At 53.8% G+C, this 24,171-nt stretch overlaps 1 protein-coding gene across 2 annotated transcripts; it reads right to left on the reverse strand.

The window, feature by feature from the left end:
- Window positions 1-13,373: 13,373 nt before the first annotated feature.
- On the reverse strand, window positions 13,374-14,869 carry POU4F2 (POU class 4 homeobox 2). Of its 2 annotated transcripts, XM_074991903.1 has the most exons (3): window positions 14,784-14,863; window positions 14,649-14,693; window positions 13,374-14,325 (listed from the first exon to the last, which is right to left on the reverse strand). In XM_074991903.1, the coding sequence occupies exons 1-3, from the start codon at window positions 14,861-14,863 to the stop codon at window positions 13,374-13,376; spliced, it is 1,077 nt and encodes a 358-aa protein (XP_074848004.1). The 2 variants fall into 2 exon arrangements, with proteins under 2 accessions (XP_074848004.1, XP_074848003.1); XM_074991902.1 differs by having other exon boundaries at window positions 13,374-14,315; window positions 14,645-14,869.
- Window positions 14,870-24,171: the final 9,302 nt, after the last annotated feature.

A 24,171-nucleotide genomic window follows, 5' to 3' on the forward strand; every position in this document is an offset into this window, starting at 1 on the left:
TCTGTTCATTCCCTCTGGGGCACCTGGCATTGGCCACTGTCAGAAGATAGGATACTGGGCTTGATGACCCTAAGGTCTGACCCAGTATGGCCCTTCTTATGTCTCCTCTGGAATCAGGTGAACTGGAGCTGCCCCACGGAAACCCACCACCTAATGAATAAAAGTGTCAGTCTTCAAAGGGCTACTGGGCTGCTTGCTTTGTTTCCCCAGTTGGCACTCGGCGGGGTGGGGGAGAACACTTCCATTTTAAAAAATGTGTTGTTATTTTCCATTCATTCCTGTAGCTTTCAAAAGGCCCCAGTGGGATTCTCTGTAATGGGAAGAGAGTGAAGCCGGGGGTTTAGGTTTGTTCCTTTTATAAAATACAATGTGGAGAGCATAAGGCAAAGTTTGCAAACAGCTACTTTCTTACAAAGCAACCCAGCAGCACTTCAAAGACCAACAAAATGATTTATTAGGTGAGGAGCTTTCATGGGCCAGACATCAGGAACAGTAACCTACAAAATCCTGCAGGAGAACACTTCAGTCTCCCTGGCCACTCAGTAAGATTTAAAAGTAGCCGTCCTGCCACAGAAAACCGCCTTCCTAAACAGTCTCCAAAGAGAAACTGCGGAGCTGCAATTCGTTTGCCAATTTGACACTATCACCCAAGGACAGAACAGAGACTGGGAGTGGTTGGCCAATTACAGAAGCAGTTTCTCTGCTCTTGATGTTCACGCCTCCACATTACCTACTTGTCTGTCCCAGGAAAGCTCCTCACCTAATAAATCATTTTGTTAGTCTTTAAAGTGCTCCAGGACTGCTGGGTTGTTTCATTGGAATCCAGCCTACCACAGCTGCCTCTCTGTTACTCTTCAGCTAGTTTCTTGCAGTGTAAGGCCTTCCTGCAAAGAATGGTCTAGAAATGCCCTGTAGTTAACAGACCACACCCAGGGGAGCCTGCTGCAAAGGCAATTTGCTATTTATCTCTGCAGGGGGAATGGTCCGTCTACTTCCACTTGTCGATCTGTACTAATGGTTTCCCTTTGTTGCCTTTACACTAGATGGAAACGCCTACCGCTTGTTTGGATTGTAGCCAAGTAACAGGTAATTCATGGGGCTTTATGCTCTTTTCTTTGGCTTGGGGTTGATGGGTCGGATAAGAGTGTGTACATCATTGAGTGTAACAAGAAGTCCTGTGGCACCTTATAGGCTAACAGATAATTTGGAGTATAAGCTTTCATGGGCAAAGACCCCCTTGGTCATGTGTGGGGGGCGGTTCAGAGGAGGGTTTAAAGAGGGAGTCTGAATCAAGGGAAGAGCCTAGAGTTGACAAGGTCTGTTCAGTCAAGGAGGATGTGGCCCATTATCAGCAGTTAATGTGGCGTTGTGAACATCAAGAGCGGGGAAACTGCATTTGTAATGGGCCAGCCACTCCCAGTCTCTGTTCAATCCTTGGTCGATGGAGTTAAATTTGAAAATGAATTGCAGCTCTGCAGTTTCTCTTTGGAGTCTGGTTTTGAAGGTTTTTTAGCTGTTACTGAGTGTCCAGGGAGATTGAAGTGCTCTCCTACAGGTTTTTGTATGTTACCATTCCTGATGTCTGATTTGTATCCATTTATTCTTTACATAGAGACTGTCCAGTTCGACCGATGTAAATTGCAGTGGGGCATTGCTGGCACGTGAAGGCATATTATATCAGTAGATGTGCAGGTGAAAGAGCCACTGATGGTGTGGTTGATGTTAGGTCCTGGGAGGATATGGCTGGTGTAGACGTGAGCAGAGTTGGCACCAAGGTTTGTTGCAGGAATTGGTTGCAGATTTAGGGTTACTGGGTTGTGGTCTCTAGGGGCTGGTGAGAATTTAAGGTTGGCAGGCTGCCTGTAGAGGAGGACGGGCCTGCCTCCCAAGGCCTGCGAGAGTGAAGGATCATTGTCTAGGAATGGTTGTAGAATTAAGTTTGGCTACCTAGGCTGTCCAGCCCCCTCTCTGGGCTGAAGGCCTCACTTCACCTCATCCCTCCTCATGAAGTTGGGCAAGGGGTGCTGTAAAACTTAACTCCCACAAACTCAGGAGCTAGGCAAGGCTCTGCCCTGCCCGGATGAACCCTGTCTGGCCCAGATCAGCAAGACAACAACACAGGCCTGCCAGTCCACACCATGTACCAGGCCACACAAACCTGGCCATGCGTTGTGGCCACATGCCAGGCAGGGTCAGTGGAAACCCAACCCCAGAGGCCAGACTCTCTCCTGAGCCGGGGCTGATGGAGAGGCCCTAAAATCCCTCCTCTGCAGCTTGGGGTACCTAAGGCTGAGGCCGGGCCCTGCTCTGGCAGGTTGTCCGTTCCAGGCAGGGCGTGCTCTGCTCTTCCAAACTCATCTAAATTACATCAATAACAGAGCGCGCTCTTTAATGAGCTCTCAACTTTAAAGACTTGAAGGATATTAACAAGCCGCTTGACAAATGGTGCTTAGAAGCACATTAAAGACGCTGCTAATGGAGCGCATAATGACGGCTAATTTTCGATCAGATATAAATTAGAGCCCCAACAGTTATTTGCCTTAAGGACTTTATGTAAATGATTCTGTTCTGGATAAACGGCGAGGCGAGGCGAGCCCTGCCAGGCTGGCGAGCCGCGTGGGTGTGATTGATAGAGCCGCAGCAGGACCGGGCAGCCGACTCCTGGCATTTCCAGCGACAAGGCAGACCCGGGGCCGGTGGTAAATAGTGGGGCTGCCCGCAGACGGGCGAGTGGAGGCGGGGAGGGACGGAGGCACAGCCGGGCTAAGAGCTCCCCCAGCCCCTCCGAGCGCAAAGGGAGAGACAGCTTGTATTGATCGTCTCCGTGCGTAACGCCCTCTCCCCAGGGCGCACACACGGGGCGCCTCCAGCAACTGGGCAGTGAGTTGCGCTCCGGTTCTCCTGCTCTAAGCCGGCTGGGTGAACGCTCCTCTTCCCGTGGTCGGCGGCGGGCTGCGGTCCCTGGGCGCAGGGCTGGCCCAAAGGGCTGCCACGTGTGCCCGCCGTGCCGGAGCTAGGGCTGGGCGCAGGGTGCATGGGGACAGGCTGAGCTCCGGGCCAGCCTCCTGGAGCCGCAGCGGTGCGTGTGAACCAGCCCCTTGCTGGTCGCGGCTCCCGCAGCCGGGGCAGGACGCTCGGGGTCGCAGCCATAGAAAACCACCTTCCTCGCACGGGCTGTGCCCTCCCCCCGCCCGGGACCTGGGCCCCTGGCCGGGACAGGGCAAGTCCTCCAGGGGCCAGGCCGCTTGGCGGGTCTCCCGCACTTCTAGGTGCGGCCAAGTTGTTGCCCTGACTTCCGGGCCTTGCTGTACCAACCCACCGCACCTCGCTTCTCCCCGCCCAGGTCTTCTGCTGTAGGGATCCCACCCTCGGGCTGCAGTCGCCTCTCCGCCCAGCGCAGCTCTGCGCAGCCCCCTCACACTGGGTGGGAGGAAAGGGCCAGAAGTGAAGGGGAGAGGGACCTGTGCCTTGGGCAGCTTGCAAAGAGGAAGCGGTAAGTGGCATATGAGTTCTGGTGGCTCCCCTCTGTGCGCAATAAACTGCGCCGGGCCACTGCCACCCAACAAGTCCGTTCTCCATGCTTTGGGGAGAGGTTCAGAAAAGGGGCAACTAATGTGATTAGGGGTTTGGAATGGGTCCCATATGAGGAGAGGCTAAAGAGACAGGGACTTTTCAGTTTAGAAGAGGGGAGACTGAGGGGGGATATGATAGAGGCATAGAAAATCATGAGCAATGTGGAGAGGGTGAGTAAAGAAAAGTTATTTACTTGATACCATAGTACAAGAACTAGAGGACACTAAGTGAAATTAATGGGTAGCAGGTTTAAAACTAATAAAGGAAAGTTCTTTTTCACACAGCCACAGTTAACCTGTGGAACTCCTTGCCACAGGACGCTAGGACTATAAGTGTTCAAAGAAGAGCCAAATAAATGCATGGAGGTTAGGTTCATAAAAGGCTGTTAGGCAGTGGGTTGGAACGGTGTCCCTCGCCTCTGTCTGAGGCTGGAGATGGATGGCAGGAGATGAGTTGCTTGATCTTTGTCTTTGGTCCACCCCCTCTGGGGCACCTGGCACTGGCCCCTGTCAGCAGAGGGGATGCTGGGCTGGATGGACCCTTGGTCTGACCCAGTAATGGCCATTCTTATGCAGAGCTGTCAACTAATTCCCCTTATGGTATGGCAACAAACACTGAAATGGCTGGACATCACCTGCCCCCTCCACCAAGTGAGTGACTGCTACTCTTGTCCCCTCTCCATAACGCTGTCTGCATTTGACAGAGAAGGGAAAACACATCTCCCGGTTACTTATGCTGGCTTTCCAGTGGGCAACATCTTACTTCTCCAGCTCCGCTTCTGTTCCTGGGTCGGGTCTCCGTGAAGCACGCAACACCCAATTCTTCCTCCCAGCCCAAGGTGACACTTCATTTCACACTCAGCTCCAGTCGGGCCTTCATTCTACAGCATGGGCGTCCACCCTTTTGGCTTGCCTGGGCCGCATTGAGTGAAGAGGAATTGTCTTGGGCCACATATGAAATAGTCAATGTATATAAATCACATAATAATGTTAAAAGATTATGATCTTGTGGGGCCGCATTACTAGCTGTCCAGGGCTGCATGCGGCCCTGAGCTGGACACGCCTGTTCCACAGCCTGATCCGTTTTAGAATTCTAGGGCTGGACGGGACCTCAGGAGGTCATCTAGTCCTGCCCAAAGCAGGCTCAACCCCAACTAAATCATCCCAGCCAGGCCCATGTCAAGCCAGGACGTAAAGCCCTCTAGGGGTGGGGAGCCCCCCCACCCTGGAGGGAACGCGTGTCAGTGCTCCACCGCCCGGGCAGAGGTCGCTTTCCTGGCCATGGGCTTGGCAAAAGAGCAGAAGCCACGTAGGTAAAGCCGCAAGCGGAGTTGTTCGAGAAAGTGACAGGACTTGGAAATGAATGAATGAGTGTGGCGCTGAGCACTTGCCCCGCGCAAGCGTATTCTCGCTGGGCGAACCTCAGGCGGGAAGTGCCCTCGGAACCCGCCCCCTCCAGGGCGCTGTGCTCAACAGGAGCCAGGCCGCGCCCGCGGCTACCCGGCGCCAGTCACGTTGCGCAAGGGAGGGAAAGCGAGGCCGGCAGCTGCAAAGGGGTCGCGCTCAGTACTGGGCGGGGAAGCAGCACGTGGGCGCTCCCGGCGGTGCGCGTGCGTCAGCCGGAGTTCTAGGCCAAGAGTTTGAGCGGGAAAGTGACGACACAGGCGCTCGCGCCGCTCGTGCGGCTTTCCCGCCGCCTCCTGCCTGGAGGGGGACTGGGGCCGGGAGGCGCCCCGAAAGGTGGCTGTCACAACGCGCGGGCGCGGCCGGCGGGAAGGCGGGTTACTCCAGGGGCCGAGCGGCCGCCGCTGGCCGGCTGCACTAAAGCACAGCGAGCAAGGGCGCAATTTCCCTTGACAAGCGTGTGCCCCGCTCCGCCCCGCCCGTGACGTTTTGCTTCATTTGCATATGAGGTGAAAGGCTGTGACGTAACGGCTCTCCGGAGTTGTGTTGCAGGAGTTTTACCGTCGGCCAATCCGAGGCCCCTTAGCGTGGCCCCGTAGCGCTAAACCAGCCGGGGGGCGGCACCGTCCAGCATGCAGCCCGCAGCCCCGGAGCTCAGCGTCAAGCCGCCCTTTGGTTTCAGGGGTGCAGGGCAGGGGCCGCAGGCGGCTGCTTACCCGCGGGGCACCTCTCGGGTGCCTGGGACAAGCGGGCCGGAGTTCCTGCTCAGGACAACGTGGGGCAAAGAAACAAGGCCGGCTTGGCTGCCTGGGGCCAGGGATCCCAAGCGAGAGGGTCCCTAGTCGCCGCCGCCGCCGCCGCCGCCCCCTGCCGGGCTGTGCTCGCCAGCGAGCTCGAGGTCCCGATCCGTTTGTCAGCCTGGCGCGGGTTTGAGGCCAGCCCAGCGCGCTGTCCGCACTCGCCCCTCCCGGGGGGGGAGACTGGGTTGGGTCCGGTGGTGCCCAAAGACGGGGGCGCAAAGCGCCAGAGCTCGCCCTGTGCCGGCAAAGCGGCTGGGGCTCGGCGAGGTCTGACTGCAGCCAGTACCTGCCCCAGGGCGTTTCGTGCCCCTGCGGCAGCCGGACCCAACCCCTCAGGCTTCGTCCGGAGCTCCCGGCCAAGCCCCCCCCCCCCCGGGGGCAACTCTTACGCCGGCTGGTAACTGTGCGTTCTTGCGGGGGGCGCATCCCCAGCGCCTGAGCGCAGGGCGGGGCTGCTGAAGTCACAGGCGGAACCCCACATTCAGCGGGTGTGGGCGCTACGCTTCCCGCTCCCCTGGGCACAGGGGGTCCTCCGGCCCCCGCCCCCCCCATCATTGCACAGCTCAAACTCTCGGCTGGGGGGAGCGCGCTGCGGGCAGAGACGCTGCGCTCGGTTCGCGCCTCGCTATAAGCGCGATCCCTGGCTGGAGCTGGCCTTGAGATATTGTCCCAGGTCCTTCATCCTGCAGCAGCGGGCTGCTGGGGGGCGGGGGAGCGGCTGCCCCGGGATCGCCCCTGGAGGAAAGCGGAGTGTGGCCGATCCCAGGCGCTTTAACGGGGTTTCACCCCAGCCTAGGACGGGTCCCCACGGGACTGAGCGGGCTCGGCTCCGGATTTAGCTAAAGGGACCTTCCCGCTGCATTCAGCTCCCGGGGCAGAGGTGATCAAGGGCAGCTGGAAAAGGGGCAGCGCCGGAGAGGAGCGGCCCTGGCCCCCAGCCACCCGCAGAGCTGCGGCGCGGCTGCGGGGGACGTTAATTACTCGGGCACAGAAGTGCCAGACCCGCAGCCCGGCCTGGGCCAAACGTGCCGGTGCAGAGAGGGCCGAGCCCAGCGGCGGGACGGGGTTACCCCCAGGGGCTCTCCGCTGCCTAACTCAGGCCGGGGGAACAGCCCCCCACTCTTCAGCGGGCGGGCTCCGAGCGCGGGGCTCCCTCCGCCCCTACTCGCGCGGCTTTTGTGCCTGGTTTCAGAGCAGCCGCCGGGAGCGGGGCGGGAGGGGAGGCGGCCGGGCGCGGGAGCCGAGACGGGGGAACAGCGCTGGTCCTTCCTGCCCGGCTGGGGAGCCGCGGGGCCGGGACCGGCGGGCAGCTGCAGCAGCCTCCCGCCGTTCGGGACCCCAAGGCTAATTGCCGGGGCCGGGAGCCGAGGGCGCAGCCGCCGTAGCTTGCGACTAGCCGCGATTACTGCGCTGCAAGGGACCCGCGCAGCCGCGGCTTTCCGGGGGGGCTCGGCCCCGGGAAGAGCGGGGTCCAACCCCCCCTACCCCAGCGCGCACGGCTCCGGCGCGGCTGCCGCTGGGGAGTTAGGGGGAGCCGCTGCGTGCCCGGCCCGCCCGCTTCCCGGGGCAGCCGCCCACCTGTACTCACCGCTCGCTGGGGGAGCGCTGGAAAAGGAAGTTCCCCGCCGTCCGCCTTTGCTCTGCCCAGCCCAGCCCAGCCCAGCCCAGCCCAGCCCAGCCTCGGCGATCTGGTCTGGGGAACCGCCGCGCCGCCTTATAACAGCCGCGGCCAATGAATATTGCATTAACCCCTAGTTTTTAAAAGCCCCCAAACGGGAAAATAGCGCGCCCGAGCAAAGCCACCTATTGTTAGCGCCGCCGGAGTGGGAGGCCCGAGCTCGGCGCGTGGGGAAAACAGCCCCGGGACACTGTTCCGGAAAGGCAGGGAACGCGAGGGAGGCTGAGGTTGGATTTCAGGTCTGGGGGTTTCTAATTCGAGATTAAAAGCAGGCGCGTCTTTGAGGCCAGACAGTTGGTGTAAATGTACAGTTAAAATATTCTAGTCCAGGGTCCCCAGACAGGGCTCTGCCAGTCCCAGGCTTCATTAAATTTTAATTATCATCCCAGACTGGAGCAAAGGAAAGAAGGGGAAAAACTGTCCGCCTAATTGCAATTGATAAAAAGAAGCTTCCCCCCCCCCATACACGCAGAGCCTTTTCTGATACAGCTGCAGACCGCGAAGAGGGACGTAGAAGCTTCTTTACATATGCATTTGCGCTGTAGAAAGCCCCTGCGTGAATACAAAATGGAAAGGGACGGGTACTGGGGAAAAAATGACATCCCCTCTCATTGAGAGCGGGCGAAAGATCAGCAGAAGAAACAACGCGCCTCTAATTAGGATGCCACCGTTAAGAGATGAAAGCTTATTGTCTCCAAAACAAAGCACGCTGGTTCCTTGAACCTCTCCCAGGCCGGGCAGCTCTTTTATTTCGCAGTAGGAAAAGCTAGAGGCTTTTTCGTTGCGGCTTCAGCACGTTTGTGGGAGCTCAGATTTCCTGCCCCCTGCCTGGTTGCTCTTCATTTGTTACTAATCTGGGGCGGCCCCTCATTTGGAATCGGTCTGGTTGCAGGGTATATATATATAGATATATATATATATAAGTTCTAGGAAGCAGAAAGCTTGCTCTCTCCAGGCAGTAAAAGGTAAAAAATAAACCCCCCAGTCCTTGCTTTCTAAGCAGCTTCCTATTATCACGTCGCCACTTAATTTTATTTCCATTCCCTACAAGTTAAATAGAAAGACTGGCTCACAGGGGAGCTGCCATGTGCCTACAGACTAGGGATGTCAAGCAGAGCGCCTCGCTGGGCAAAGTTAATTTCAATTCCCGAGGAGGATTTCGCATTCCAGCTCGCTCTGACCCTCAGTAATTAGCTGAGCTAACTAATGATTACTTCCTTATTCCTTGTAATTATCTGGATTTAATAATTCGCTGTGTAATTTATTAATTCGCCCCTAATAGCCTTTAAGTGAATGGCTCATTTAAGAGGGCAAAGCGGAAATTCAGAGGCTTGTAGTGCACAGGTCTATTGACAAATTCTGCCCTGCTGGTGATTGCACGGATTCGATTTACGCTTTCTGCAAAAGAGGAGCGTTTTGTTTGTTTGTTTGTTTATGTAGACGGTCGCTGTTCTCTCCCTTTCTTCTTCCTCCTTTTGAGAGATGGGGGGGGGGGGCTCACAGAGCACTCTTTAGTTCCCCTCCCCTCTCCTCCCCTCCCAGGGACACACACGTTATTAACAAAGCAGCTTGAAAGTCATCAATGCTTCCGTCATACAAGGAAACATAAACTTCCTTGGAGAACCTGCCTCCAAGGTTGCTTTGTTCCACGCCAATTAAGTGGAGGCAGAGGAAGGGTTTGTTTTTTTTTAACTTAGGCAAATAAGAGGCTTGTTTTGCTTGGTTTAGCAAAGAACGCGCACCTCCCTACAGAGGAGTTTTGAAGGGGCAAAATCACGTTTTACAGTTTTATCTCGTGTCGAAATTGTGCCACTGAAATATTAGGCGTCTCGCTTACCCAGTGTAAAAGCCGTTTGCGAGATTTCTATTCATTGCGCTATTGCGTTTGTTTAACTCATCAAAATACATTTCCCTCCTTTTTTAGGAAATTCAAAAGAGCTACTTCAGCCCTTCAAATCGCCACAATTTTAAGTCCTGTCTTGGCGCGTTTCAGTTTTAAAACCCCGAAACACCCTAATTACCAAGCAAGAGAATTGCGTTTCCGAGACATTAAGTTTTTTTAAAAATGGACTCGGCCAGCAAAGAGAGATTAGATGAAAAGCTCTAACCCAGGGTATTGATAGAGGGAATCAGCACTGTAGTTTGCACGTTACTTGCCAACCCCCTCCTCGCCCCACACATCCCCTCAAGTTAAATGTTACCACTGGAAAGCCTCCCAGCTGAAGCGACTATCCTTTAATCTGGAGAGAAGGAAGAGAGGTCTGAGACCTACGATCCCGCTCATTCGCTGGCTTTGTAGTACATCCATAAATCTCAAATATATATCTGCATACCTGGCGGGCTTCGCTTGTGAGGCTTGGCAAACATTTCAGAAACTGAGCCCTGAAAGCCCGGTTGATGTGATTGATACACCAGTGACATCCAGTAACATCAGGCTGTCTGTTATCACTGGGTATTTTTAAAGCAAATATCTATGTAATCAGTGGAGAGAGCAATGAATAGGTAACAGTAACTTGTAGACTACATACTTTTTCCTGCTGGGGGCTGGATTTCTCTGTCTCTTCTGAATACCAGAAATTGTTCATAGGCATATTACATTTTTCTAGTTCACAAATCAGCATGGCATCAAATGGAAACCACTGGCTCCTAAGTAACAAATGAACCCAGATCTTTGCAAGTAACACCAGCGTACGTGAAAGTTTTTTGTTCTTGTCTTTAAGCATCTGTTTAGCTATTCTAATTATCATCAACTCCTCCAGGAACGGAGCGCGAAGCAAGCTGCTGGGAAAGAAACGGCAGCTGCTGGTGGGAAAAGGTTGCTCTTGTAACTTACTGGAGTCACTTTGACAATATGTGCTATTCACTCTTGACTACATCGGTTCCCAGGGCCACGCTCTAGCCCGATCGTTACTCCGCATCTCTGGGAAGCCAGGGCGAGAAACCCGTTTTTTTTTCTATACTTCGCTTCTTCCTCCCGGTTCAGATTTTGCCCGGGGGGGGGCGGGGGGGGTTGCAGCCGCGAGGTGCATAAGGCGCGTCCCGGCCCAGGAACGGTACCGGGCAGCGTTTGTCCAGAGCGAAGCAAAATTTCAATCCCTTCGCAGAGCCGCGGCAACAAGCCCCTTCCGCACCTCCGGCTGCCTGGCTGGAGAAGGCGGCCGGCGGGCCAGGCCGGGGTTCTGTCCGTGGTGCTGAAGCCGGCCCCGACGGGCGAGGGGCGCAGAGGGACGGCAGCTAGGCTGTCGCCGGCTGCCCGGGGTTTGGGTGCTTGATCCCCGCTGGGGGGTGGGAGCCTCCCTTTGTCTCTTGTAGCAGGAGAGCGGCCCGCACTCCCCCGGCCCTGCCTCTGAAAGGCGCTCGCCCCCCGGGGGCAACCCCCCACCACCGCGTGACACCCGAGGACCAGGTCGGACCCGGACCTTTCCCGGGCCGGACTCGCTCGCTGTAGCACGAGGCAGCCGAGGTCGGAGGCGGGGGGGGGGGTTATGCAACACCTGGGGGGTTCCCCTTTCACACCTCCCCGCTTTAACGAGTCCTGCTGCGCAGACAAACGCTCCTGGGCAGGGGCACGTGGCGCCTGCCTGGCCGCCGGGGCCAGGAGTGACCGGCAGGCGCACACCTGGTCTGGTCCCGGGCGAGCAGGTGTTTGAGGTGTGACACCGGATTGCAGGAGGCTGCGTGTGAACGCGTTCCGCCGCCGCGCCGTGCAGCGTAAGGTAGTTCTGTTACCGCCTGGGCTATTGCTATGGCCTTCGCCAGCGGTGCGAGCAGCCTGTACTGGCCAATAAGCAAGGGCCAGGCCGGGGCCACGTTTCAATCTACGCCTCGGACGTCTTTGGGCCCGGGAAATGCCGCAGAAAACGCTGGCAGGCAAGTGGGCAGCGCTTTCCTTCTCCTCCGCCTCCCCGCGCGGGTGCGGGGCACTGCGGCTCTGTGCTGGGCTCCTGGTCCCAGCCTGCCCTCCTCATCACTGCCCGAGCCCGGCTGAGAAGACGGGCTAATTGAATAGCCCCCTCCAGGGCTCCCCAGCTTCCTGCCCCGCTCCTTGCTCAGCACACGTTGGAGCTGGCTCTGTGGCTTGCGGGGGAAGGACCCATCAGCGATCAATGGGGTGTATAAAGTTGTGTGTTTGACAGGGCAGGAGTCCTACCAGCTCTCGGGTTATACTCTCTACCCGCCAGCCGCCTGCCAGCTCAGGGCATGTGCTCCCTTTCCAGTTGAGAAATACCAGATCCGCCATACAAAGCTCATCCAGCTGCCTCCCGCCTGAAAGGAGAAGCTGGCAGGAGCTGTCCGCCATTTCCAAAGAGCAAAATACTCTTCCCCCCACTTCAAGACTTTACAACACACGAAATGTGGAAGCAATTGAAATGCGGTGGCAGGCTTTTAATGGGAAAAAACCAGCAAGCATGCGTCCCCAATAAAACGTTAAAATCTTTTTAATGAAAGACCATTCAACAACATTTTAAATAACTTAATACAGTACTGCAATAAATAAACCTTCTATTAACAAAAACAACAAACTGTAGCAGAGACAGAACTTGAGACTTCAGAGTCTCACAGAACAGCAATACAGCGAAAGCTGTAAGAATATATCTATATGTGCGCCAATTCGAATGAAGTATTTACAGTACACATAAGTATCAGAATTCAAGTACCTTTCATTTTTTCCTCAAAAAGAATTGTACCAAATAATGTGAATTCACAAGAGTGCACTCCCTCTCCCTCTAAATTAAACTTGGCTTTTCTACAAAGAAACCTTCAAAATGATTTTCCTCCGTGTAAAAGTATTGCAATTAAAGGAAACAAAAAGCTAGCAGGTCAGAACACAGTCGTGATAGTGTCTAGATATCTAGAAGGACAAATATTGTGATGCAAACAAGGCCTGAAACAACAAACTGTCACCTAATCAGTCACTTCTCGCTTTAGAAGTGTGTGGTGGGGACAATATGGGAATCCCCATTAAATATGTAACGCAGTAAACAAATACCCCGGACAGTGAATCAGTCTACACAAATAATGTAGGACGTCTATTACAGAGTGCCAACGCCTTACGAATAAGAATACTTGCCAGAGAAATGTTTTATTTTCACGTGACAATTTACAGAGGGCCAAAAGGGATTTTTTTATAAGAAGGAAAAAGCTTAAGATCATAAATTTTATCAATACAAAATATTCGATTTTTCACTAGCCATACTTTTTATTTTTATCAAGACTTCAATTAAAGAGGTGTAATCAGTTAAAATAAGCACAGAATGCTGGAGAGATAAAATTAATAATTTACAAGGGGCTGCTTGGCAGTAATCTAATAATAGCTTTTAAAGATCAGTGAACACAGCAGGATCAGTTCTTTCCCTAAGCATTATAACTTCAGCGAAGGAAAGGATAATAACCACAGTAAAAATATATATATATATATATTTATAATACGCAGTGTAAATGCAGAAAAACCTGCCATCTTTTTTAAAATCAAAATACTTTTGAGATGTCTCTCAAATCAGGGCATAAGCCTCAACTCTAAAGTTTCAGCTGCGACTCAATTTATTTTCTGAAAAATAGCTGCAAAGTGTACTTTTAAATGTCAACACAGGTGATGTCTTTTAGAATAAAAACAAATCTTACTTGATACGTCTTCGGATCTTTAAAAAGAATTTCTTATCTGCCTTCAAAAAGTCAGTCTCTGATACTGAGGCATTCTGAAGAAGCAGCGGGTCTTTGCAAGGGGAACTTCCCTAAACTTGAGGATTTACTTCTTGTTCGACAGTCCCTGGGTGTTCCTCTTCCCATGTCGATCTTTCTGTCTGCATCTCCGGGTTTGTCTCTCTCACTGCAGAGAATATTAACGTGTGTCTTGTTGTCGATTTTGATTTAAAAAAAAAAAAAAAAGGGGGGGGGGGAGAGCGCGAGCTCCCCCAGACTTTAAATCCCAGCGGAATATTTCATTCGTTTCTGTTTCTGTCTCTGATTACAGAACCAAACCCGGACCACGTTCTTCTTGAGGTCCAGTTTCTCTGCGATGGCGGCAATTTTTTCCGAGGAAGGACGTGGCTGGATAGCAAAATAGGCTTCCAAAGACCTCTTCTCTGGCGCCGCGATAGAGGTGCGCTTTCTCTTCTTCTCAGCTCCGTTGAAGAGCTCCGGTTTGGTGAGCTTCTCCCGGTGAGATTTCTCTGCTTCTTCTAGCCAGGCTTGCAAGATGGGTTTGAGGGCGATCATGTTATTGTGGGACAAAGTAAGGGACTCAAACCTGCAGATGGTGCTTTGGCTCAGCGAGCCTACCCCGGGGATCTTCAGGTTAGCCAGGGCAGAGCCTACATCTGCCTGGGTCACTCCGAGCTTGATCCTCCTCTGCTTGAACCTTTCCGCAAAAGCTTCCAAATCCCGGGGATCCGCGTCCACGTCGCTCATGCATCCCATGTGAGAGGGCAGCCCGTGGGCATGGGCCATGCTCAGAGCTGCCTGGTGCATAGGGTTCATGCTGGCCATGTGCGGGGCATGGGCTGGCGTGGAGACCACCGAGCCGTCTGGTCCGGTCATGGCCCCCAGCGCCAGCCCTGGAGTGATGTGGTCTAAAAGCTCCCCTTCCAAAGCCTGGTGGGGCTGGTGGTGGTGGTGGTGATGGTGGTGGTGGTGGTGGTGCGTGCCGGACAGGGCTGACGGGTGGGAAATGGGCACCGACGACGAGGAGGCAGCAGACGTGCACGGGATGGTGTTCATGGTGTGGTAAGTAGCGTCCGGCTTGAAGGGGCTGTGGTGAGGCGGGTGGTGATGGTGGCTCTTGGTCTGGGAAACTATATCCACCGCCGCCAGGGCTTCAGCGCGGGCCAGCAAACTCTCATCCAGACCGCCGAATATATTGCTCTGCAATTGCAAATAGAAGGCACACATTACTGTCAACAGGGGATCGCCCTCCCTCCGCACGCCTCTGTGCCATTCACACAGCCCCAGCCCGGCGAGGAAGAGCCTGGAAGCGGAGCGGGGGAGAGGCGCCCGCCGCCGCCCAAGGCACACGCACCACCCCAGGTCATAAAAATTAATAGGCGAGGCGAGCGCGGCGGAATGCGTAAGGGGAGAGGGCGAGCCGGGGGGCGCCGGGTGATTCGCTGGCCAGGCATGAAAAAAACATCGGGCGGATCAAAGGGGCCGGGGGCCTGGGCCTTAAAGCGGGCGCCGCCGCAGGCCGTGCCTACCGGGGGGGTCGGGAGGCAGGCTCGCCTCATCGCCTCCGAGCTGCTGCTGCTGGTGCTGCTGGTGCTGCTCCGGGCGGCCGTGCTGCTGGGGGAGCTGGCCGGGGGCGCGGCGGCGGAGGTGCAGGGCGAGGCGGTGTGCAGCGCCGAGTACTTGGGCTCGTGCAGGCTGCCGCTGCCGTGGGGCATGCTGAAGGGCTGCTTGCTGTTCAGAGACATCATCATCATCCTCGCCGGGGCCAGCCCAGCCCAGCCGGGAGTCGAGGGGGCGGGCGGGAAGTCGAGGCTGCCGCCGCCCGGACCCTGAAGGCGGCGCGGGGACGCGAGGGGCTTTTCTCGCTCTCCTCCCGCAGCCCCCGGCGCTGCCTCCGCCGCTCGCTGCCAGGCAGCCGCCTCCCTCCCCTGCCGCCCGGCTCCCCCCCGCCCCCGGCCCGCGGGAAACTCCCCGCTCAGCCCCTGCCCCGGGCCGCCGAGCGCCTCCCGCGCTCCTGCCTCGGCCCCAACCCCGGCGCTGCGGGAGCCCGGCGCCCTATTGTTCTGCTGCAGCTGCGCTGCTCCGGCTGCCGCGCACGTCGGCCGGGCCGGCGCCTAGTGGCGAAGAGACATCCCGGGCAGCGGGCTCTGAGCCTTTCTCTCTCCCTCTGTTTCTCGCCGCTCGCGCCCATTGGACAGAGGCGAGACAGGCGCGAGGCGGGCGCATGCGTGCTGCGGGCCGCTGCGCGGCCGGGAGGAAGCGGGGGGTGCGGGTGGCGGGATGGGTGTGTGGCTGGAGTGTGCGCGGGTGGGATGCGGCGGGGGGCGGGGGAGGCTGCGCCGGGGCGGGCGCGTGTGCAGGGTGGGGGAGGGGCTGGAGAGGCTGCCCAGGCAGCGGGTGAGGGCGGGGTATGTCTGCGGGGTGCGAGCAGGGTGGTGGGATACCTGAGCTGGGCGTGGGGGGGGGGAGCTGTGTGTGAGGGCACCTGCTGGAGGTGAGAGAGCAGCGGGGGGAGGTGGGCGAGGGGAGCTGTGGGAGTGGGTACTCGTGGGTGGGGAGAGCTGTGTGGGGAGATAGTTGATGTGGGGGGGTACCTGTGATGTGAGGGAGGGCTGTGTGGGGGCCTGATGTGGGGAAAGGGCTGCGTGTGAGGGGGGTCTCTGATGTGGGGGGAAGGGCTATGTGTGGGGTGCCTGGTGTGGGGGAAGGGATATGTGTGGGGGGGTCTCTAATGTGGGGAGAAGCGCTATGTGTGGGGTGCCTGGTGTGGGGGAAGGGATATGTGTGGGGGGTCTCTAATGTGGGGAGAAGCGCTATGTGTGGGGTGCCTGGTGTGGGGGAAGGGCTGTATGGGGGATACCTGATGGGGGGGAGAGCTATGTGTGTGGGGGCTGGTGTGGGGGGCTGTGGCGGGGCTTGTTGCGGATGGGGGGGTTGTGGGGGTACCTGACGCGAGGCGGGGCTGCAGGTGGAGGTGGTTGTTAGTGGGGGAGCTGTGGGGGTTACCGCGTGGGGGTGGGGAAGGGTGCTGGGGGAGGTGCCCAGACGTGCCCCCTCTCGCATGTGGCTCCATTTGAAACCTGTCCATTCCTTTTCCTCGTCATGAGCCCCGGTAAGGAGGGAGCTCAGGAGCCCGCACTGCGCAGACGCAGTCGGACCCGACCCCCCACCCCAACACACACACAGATGAGCTCCACTTGTCTTCATTGCCACCGCCGCTTGCTCCTATTTTTAGCCCGCCGCGCAGGCCCCTGGGCAGCGCTCGGGCCCAGCCGCTTCTCTCGCAGGCGGCCGCACGTTTATTCCCCGGGAACAAGGCGCTGCCGCCTCCCCAGTCCCGCTCCGCAGACCTTGGTCTGCAGCCCTCCCCAGGGCCCTCAGCTCCAGCCGAGCGCTCGGGGCGCCCGAGAAGGTGCACGAGCCGGGGCTGGGATGGGGGATGCGGGGGCTGGCGCTGGTTCTGGACGGTCAGGGAGCCGGTGCATGAGAGCCCGGTGCTGGAGGAAGCCGGCGCAGGAGGGAGGTGGTGCCAGAGCGCCGGGGATGGTGGGCTTAGCGGTAGCAGGTGCTGGAGCTGGTACTGGAGGGAGCGGGTGCAGCAGCTGAAGCGGGTAGAGCATGCGGCGAGCTGGTGCTGGAGTTCCCGCCCTGCTTTCCCATATGTTTGTTGCAGCCCTTTATCTCGAGGCTCCCGACCGGCCCCGTGCTGCTCCCTCTGGAGACACGAGGGCTTTCAGCGCTGGCATCCCAGAGGAGCCGGATCTGGACTTACATCGCCAAAACGAGCAGTGAGGAGTCTCTCCTCTCGCTCTCAACACGGTGTTTCCTCTTCCCGGTTCCTCCGGACAGCACCCGGGGACGCCCCCCTGCATCTGACTGAGGTTGAGAATTAATCCCCCTCCCATCTGTACTGCCAGCTTCACGTTTCCTTCCCCTGTGGAACAGATAAAACGTCCCTTTGATTTAATGTGGACGCTTTTATTTCAATGGATTTTTGTTTGCACCGGGAGATTTAAGTAAGTGCTTAGGTGTTTAATTTTTCACCTAAACAGGAGACTTGGTAATTTTAAAGGAAATAAAAAAAAAATACACTGGATCAGCTCTCACTGTCGCCAGCTCAGAGAAATGAAATAAATCAAAGTTAAAAGCTTGAGTATCATTTAATTATGGTGCGAATAGCGCTTGGAAAGAAGTAGAACAACATCTCTAAACAAATTATAGCGGGGCCAGGAAGGAATTATTAGATTGAAATTTCATTTAGGCTCGGGAGACACAGCGCTTCAATATGTAATCTGTTATGCCTCATCTGATTTGTATGCTTAATTCAGCTTGACGAATTTATTAGTTTTCATAATAGTAAAAAAATTGAGCAGCACTATGGGCTAATGCATTGTGTGCACTATAAATTGTGTGTCACCGTTGAAAGGCTGAAGTCTATAGAAATCTTTTATTAATGGCGATATAGGAAGGAGAATTTTCTTGCAAGCCTTTAAGGAGTTCATGCCAAACCTCTGTGCTTAGTGTCTCAGCAGGCTATTAACATATCGTCATACTAATTAGGCTACTTCATGAGTGATATAATTTCAAACTTTAAATTATGTTCTAATTAACAAGGGTTGTCCAATTTGCTTAATCTTCAAAAGGCTTTCGGTTTGTCTAATTAGTCCAAACTATAGAGCCTCTCAAATGCTTAATAAAAGCCATAGATAATATGTCCTCCTTTCATTGTATAGTGTGGAAAGTTTACAACAAAGAGCTGAATGCCAGCGACAGAAAGTAGTTGCCAAATACGTCCAAACACCATCGTCATTAACCTTCTCTTCGCTGTCTTTGTGTTACAGCTTCAACTTTCCAAAGAGTGATCCCATTTCACCTCTGACTTTGGCTTTGCGACCAGTGTGAAGGGGGAACACAAAATAAAAGGTAAATATCTTTCTCATCAGAGTGGCTAGATTTAAAGTCAAAATCAATCCAACCTTTCAAAGGAGCCTCATTAGAGCAAGGCCTTTAATTCAATGCACTTAAATGAGCTTTGGTATTAAGAATCTTTTAAAAAACATAAATGTAACCTCCCTGCATTCGGTTTAATTGCTTGCAATAGTTGTTTTAATGTATGATGTCACAGGGGAGAATTGAGAATGCATATCGTTAATATGAATTAATTTTGATTTTAATAGCAACTGACAACCGATCTCCAAATGCTAAACGCTTCTCCCCACTTCCCGTGGTAAATATGGCCCTCGACTACGTCCACGAAACAAAAAGAACACCGGTGAAACGACCAGGCAAACTTTTGTGCGGTGTGCGTTGAGTGACCGAAATCATTTAAACCCCTCTGTCTCCAAGGCAGGCCGAACAGAGGTCACTGATTGGTGTTTTTAATTGAGACCGTCTTCAGTTAGCGCTTCTCTGCGTCCAGGCGACATTCTGCTGGAACAATGGTATTGATCGGGCTGACAGGAAACGTGTTTATCCTGGAATAATAATTCCTACGTATGCGGCCGTCTTCCCCACCTCAGAGGAAACCAAATGTTTTATGACGTAAATAAAGAATACCACGGTGCAGAGCTCCAATTCATTCTTCACCTCCCCAGCGTGACAACCAACCAAGAAGCAGCCCCCGGAGCTCCCACTCCTGGAAACAAAACACAACCTTGCCCAGCAGTTTGCAAGCGCCTGGTCCTCACAGCTGCGTCCGGGTCACCAGCATGCTCAGTAGGGAAGGGGTATCAGTAGGTATTAAGCTCTTTCCTTGGAACTGGCCTCACCCTCTTGCACTGAAGCAAGGACACCAGCAACCCTAACGAGGGGCAACAAGAGAAAGTTTAGTGCGAGCGGTGGATGTCCACGTGGAGCATCCCTAACCCATCCGCACTACCTGCATTATTGCTGAGACCAACTATTCTATCAATCGTCAATGGTATCGACCCCGACTACGTCAACAAGCGCATCCCACGTGTTTTAAAAAGTGGACGCCGAAGGCCTGGACGTGCTGGCTTCGTTGTCTGCCTAGAAATTCTGCCCCTGTCCTCAGCCGGCCGCAGAAGCGGAACCCGCAGCTGTTCCGAGCGGTGACAAGGCTGCTGGGGAAAGCGCCGGGCTGGCCTCGCAAGCCTTCCCATGTCATTAGTCTGTCTTTCAGCAGGCTGCACGCACACCCGGGCTGCCTAAATAAAACTACAGCCCCTCTCCTAGCCTGACCTACGCAGACAGCTGGGGAGAAATCACTGTCGCCCCTCATGGATCCATGTTCTGATTTAGGATTAAAATTTAAGCAACGCATTCATATTTTACAGAACCTAATGCGTCCTATGAATTTTTAATCCATGAAGATGCCGCCTGTACTTTAAGGAAACGCTGCCCTTGTTTTAAGCACAGAACAAGAGTTTGGCCAGAGCCACCGTGTTTATATATTGAGAGTGCAGCTGTCGGCTCTGCTGCAGAAGGGCGGTCACACTTGCTAGTTTTACACTTTGGTTCTATTTTGATACGGAGACCAGCTCAAGCCTGGACCCCCGGGCTGAGCTGGGGAGATAAGCGCACCCTCAAGGCCGAGCGCTGCACGAGGGGTGCTCCGGGCTGGCAGGTTCCAGAGAAGGGAGTCCCAGAAACCCCGCACGGGAAAAGCTCCCTTCAGGACCCTGGACAGGGCAGGTCCGGCGGTCAACTTCCCGTCCCCTCTCGGCCGCCAAACAGCGCATCACACAAGCCCCTGCGGCCCGGCGGAAACACCCGGCGCAGGGAGGAGCGATCAGTGACGCCTTCTGCAAGGGACCTCGGGGCAAATGCTGCGGCCGGTTCACGCGGAGGTCAGAGTGAGATCCCCAGCTGCGGTCAGGGCGGGAGCTGCTGCCAGATCGGCTTGTCCCCGCTGTAGGTTCCGGGGGCAGCTCTTGGGACCCCAGCCCCTGGACTTGCCAATGGGGATGTGAATGGGCCCGGTTACTTCCGCGTGGGCCGTTCGCCTAATTTGCATACAGCGCGGGAATACCCGGGTGACGCTAGCCGGGGCCGCGTGCGTCTAGGGACACGCTTTAGGAGACGGGCCCCTGCATGGCTGCTGGGGGGGAGTGGCGGCTCACTGGGATCTCGCCCAGGCGCAGGGTCAGCCAAGCTACCCCCCTGCGCAGCCGGAGCGCCGGGAGAGGCGGGCCCTGGCGTGTGTTCCCTGAGCCTTGCCGCGTGTCTCCAGCGCTCGGCATCGCGCGGCAACCCCTGCTTATGTATTCAGCCGCGGGCCGCCCTCAGTCGGCGTCTGCCTGGGCTTCAGAAGACCTGGAAGCGCGGCAACTCGGCAGCCGCTTCGGGGAGCCTGTCTGCTCCCAATTAACTGCGAGGCTCTGCCCCTGCGAGGACCGGCTGATGCGGGGAGTGTGGGAGGGGGGAGCCTGGCGGGGCAGGCAGCGTCTGCGGGGGTCGGGGGACGGGACTCCGGGATCTTCCCACTCCAGACGCCGGGCCGGGGGGTCCCTATTGGAAAATCAAAGCCCCCCCCCACGCCTTGGGTCTGCCCCCCCTCGCCGGAGGGGTGAGCTCTGCTCCCCCAGAGCCCGCCTCCTGCCCAGCGCGGGGGTGCCTGGCGAGCAGCAGCCTTGCCCCGCCCCAGGGCCCAGCGCCCCGAGTCCAAACTCTCCTTGGAAAGCCTTTCCGCTGAGCCCACGGGCCGGAGAGGAGCGCGATCCGCCAGCCCCGCCCTGCTCGCCTACCTCGCCTGCCCTGGTTCCCGCGGTGCCCCGCCTGAGCGCCCCCGCGGCAGCCCGCTCCTGACTGCCACCCACCCGGCCGCCGTGTTTACCTACTGGGGAGTTAAGTCAAGTCACGAAATCAAACTTAAGGCACGGAACAATCAATGGAACCTTGTGCAATCCCTGGCGCCCTGTGCTTCCTGGCACTACAATAAATGCAAGAAATCGAAACTTAATTACTTGAAAGAAATCCCTCTGCATAATTTATCCAGTCATTTTTAGCAGCGTTTGTACCGACTGCGTGTATTTAACTCGGTGCCTCTGTCTCGCTCGCTCTCTCGACTTCACGCCACACTCCAGCACTTGTATTTGCATTTACTTTGCTGATGAGTGTCCTGAGCCCTACAGTCGTCATTTGCAACCCTAACCTCCAGGCACCTGCACCGGTTTTGCCCTGATTTAAGTGTGTGGGGTGAGCATGTAGGGTTTCTGCATACATTGGGTACCCTGTGTTGGCTGATTACCCGTAGTGAAATCGGGGTACCAGGCTAGGCTATTTCTCATGGAGATTGTGCTCTTTCAAAAAGGGGCATGTACCTGCCTTCCCGTTCATTGGTTTGCTCTTTTTGGAGAGAAGTAACTTTCTATGCCGGATAGTAACAGAGAGGTAGCCCTGTTAGTCTGTACTCCAACAAAACAAGGCAGCAGAAATGTGGCACTTCAAAGACTAACAAAATGATCTATTCCGTGATGAGCTTTGGTGGGACAGACCCACTTCTTCAGATCTATGCTGGAGTTACTTAGTACAGCTTGTAGTGTGACTAATAAGGCGTAGCAAGTGTTAGGTACAGTATTTTTCTCATCATTCTCTCTCTCTCTGTTTCTTTCCCCACCTGAGACCTCTTGGTCCCACTATTCATTCTCTCATAAGAAACACTGTGCAAAGATTTTCTGAGCAGAAGCACCTGAAAGGACAACTCCCCTACCATAAGCTTAGTAGAAAGTGCCAAGAGTTTTGTTAAACTTTCCCCTAGTGTCTGATGACACCCGGGATGTCCAGCCACAGTCTTTTTTATGAGTAGGGTTGGATAGCTGCAGATGGTGTATTAACCAGAAGTACAAGAATTGCCCTTTAATTTTAGCCTCCAGCTTGTCAGATGAGGGTCTGCACAACCAGCTGTCCTCTCAGTTCATTAGTATTGGGATGGTGTCTGTTCCCAAGCAAACCTTACCACAGATAGAAAGTTGCAAAGAACTTTATCATAGAACTTGAAGTAATGTTATGAAAGAATGAAAAATACATTTGGGAGCTGCCTGGAAACTGAGGTACTTTTTGATTTAACTTTAACAGAAATGTAATGTAAAACCATTAATAATTTAAAAATAATTACAGATAGCCTATTCTTGCTATTCATAACCACTCAACACTTTAGACAAAGAAGGTGGAATATTCTTAGTGTGAAAAGATGTGAGCTGAGTGCTAATCAAAAACTAAGCAAGGACTGCATGTTGGCAGGGTTATACTGGTGTTCCTCAGTGTATATGTTCCATCTCTTCATATGCAGAATTTAAAGTCTTCAAATTTACTTCCAGGAGGAGGAGGAAAACAGGTGGGGTATTTGCTGTTGTGTGGAGGATGGGATCTGGTGTGCATGGAGTGGAAAAAGAGAACTTTCCGGACCTTACATTAGTCTGGCCTTGCCCTGCTTGATTATTTAAGTAGGCCCCAATCCTGCACAGGGAATCATGCAGACAGCCATCAGTGCTTCTGTGAAGCTTTAGCTCCTGACAGGCCAGGAACCATACCATCAGCCTTGCAAGATGTTTTCTTTCTGCATCGCTGTTTGGCACCAAACTAACCAATACCTATTCTATTTCTTTTTGTAATGGCTTTTCATATCCAACCATTCAATATCTTTTCATACATTATGTGCCTGAACTTTCCAAAAATCTCCATGTAAAGGCTTGTAAATGCACCCTTTTTTGCCCTGGTTTCTGTTGTATTGTTTTTATTTCTCCCTTATTCCTCAGTGTTACAAAAGCACACATCTTTGGTTGATTTATGTTATTTGCAGAGACACCAGGTAACTAGACACTGCATTAAAGCAAACTTAGCTGTTTTTCAGAGCTAAAGACAAGATTACAAAAGGAGACATTCACAACTGTAAAACTACAATTAATGATGAAAAGTAATATAAATGAGCCTGTACAAAAGGTAAGAAATTTGAATGTGAATCTCACAATAGATCCACTTTAGACAACTAAAATGTAGGGCAAGAGACAGGCATCTATCTTCTGCCTGAGATAAAAAAAGTTTTTGGTCTTTCATGGATCATTTACTAAAATATTAAAAATGAAAGTGTAGATCTTATTATGACTCCATTCTTGCTGCTTTTGCCGTCTTCTGTGACCCCTAGATCCCTTTCTGCAGTACACCTTCCTAGACAGTCACTTTCCATTATGTACATGTGAAACTGATTGCTTGACTCTTACTTGATTCTGCTCTCTTCTCATTCCTGCATATCATATTCACACATCATATTCTACACATTCATATAGTAAGCACAAAATTCCACTTAACTTTCTTTTGTATATCTGCGTATAGTCAAGAGAACATTGAGGGGACTCAGTGGATATTTCCCAGTCAGATGACACATGCACATAATACACCAATGGACTATTGGCAGGCTGTAAGTATTCAAAACGCAGGGCCTATGCAAAGGGTATTTTAAACTGTTATAATTCAAAAAAATATTGATTGTTCGTGGTATCATTCAAAGCATGACTGTAGCTTAGAGACTATATTTCTGCCAGTGGACAGCTCTCTATTACCTTCTCAGTTAGAGCTTTTAAAAAAGAAGGTTGCACCATATTTTACAATAGTAACATTGCATTTTTTCACTCTCTTCAGCCTTAATATTGGCTGAAACATTTCCATACAAACTCTTCCGAACAACTTTCTCATGCAGAGAACTGGCTGAAATTTTCCAGGCTAACAGGTGAAAGTTTGAGAATGTTATACACATTTGAAAAGGACCCTATAGAATGAAAGTACTATACCTACAATTATGTTTTTGATCACAGATAGGTTATTGGAATTTTTTAACTACAATCCTGTAGGGAAAACCTGAATGGAAGATGTGAATTTGTATCCCTGACTTATTTGAAAAACTGTTAAAACACATCCAGTCAGACAATTTCCTATTGGATGCATATCTGAGGAGCATAAACTGTGTCAGCTGAATGACTTACCTTGTAAATAGTCTCAGAGGGATAGCCATGTTAGTTTGTATCTTTGCAAAACAAAGCAAGCAGTCCTGTAGCATCTTAAAGACTAACAATAGTATTCATTAGGTAAAGAGCTGTCGCGG

Source organism: Carettochelys insculpta, chromosome 4, assembly GCF_033958435.1.
Source record: "Carettochelys insculpta isolate YL-2023 chromosome 4, ASM3395843v1, whole genome shotgun sequence".
In the NCBI taxonomy this organism is placed as follows: domain Eukaryota; kingdom Metazoa; phylum Chordata; order Testudines; family Carettochelyidae; genus Carettochelys; species Carettochelys insculpta.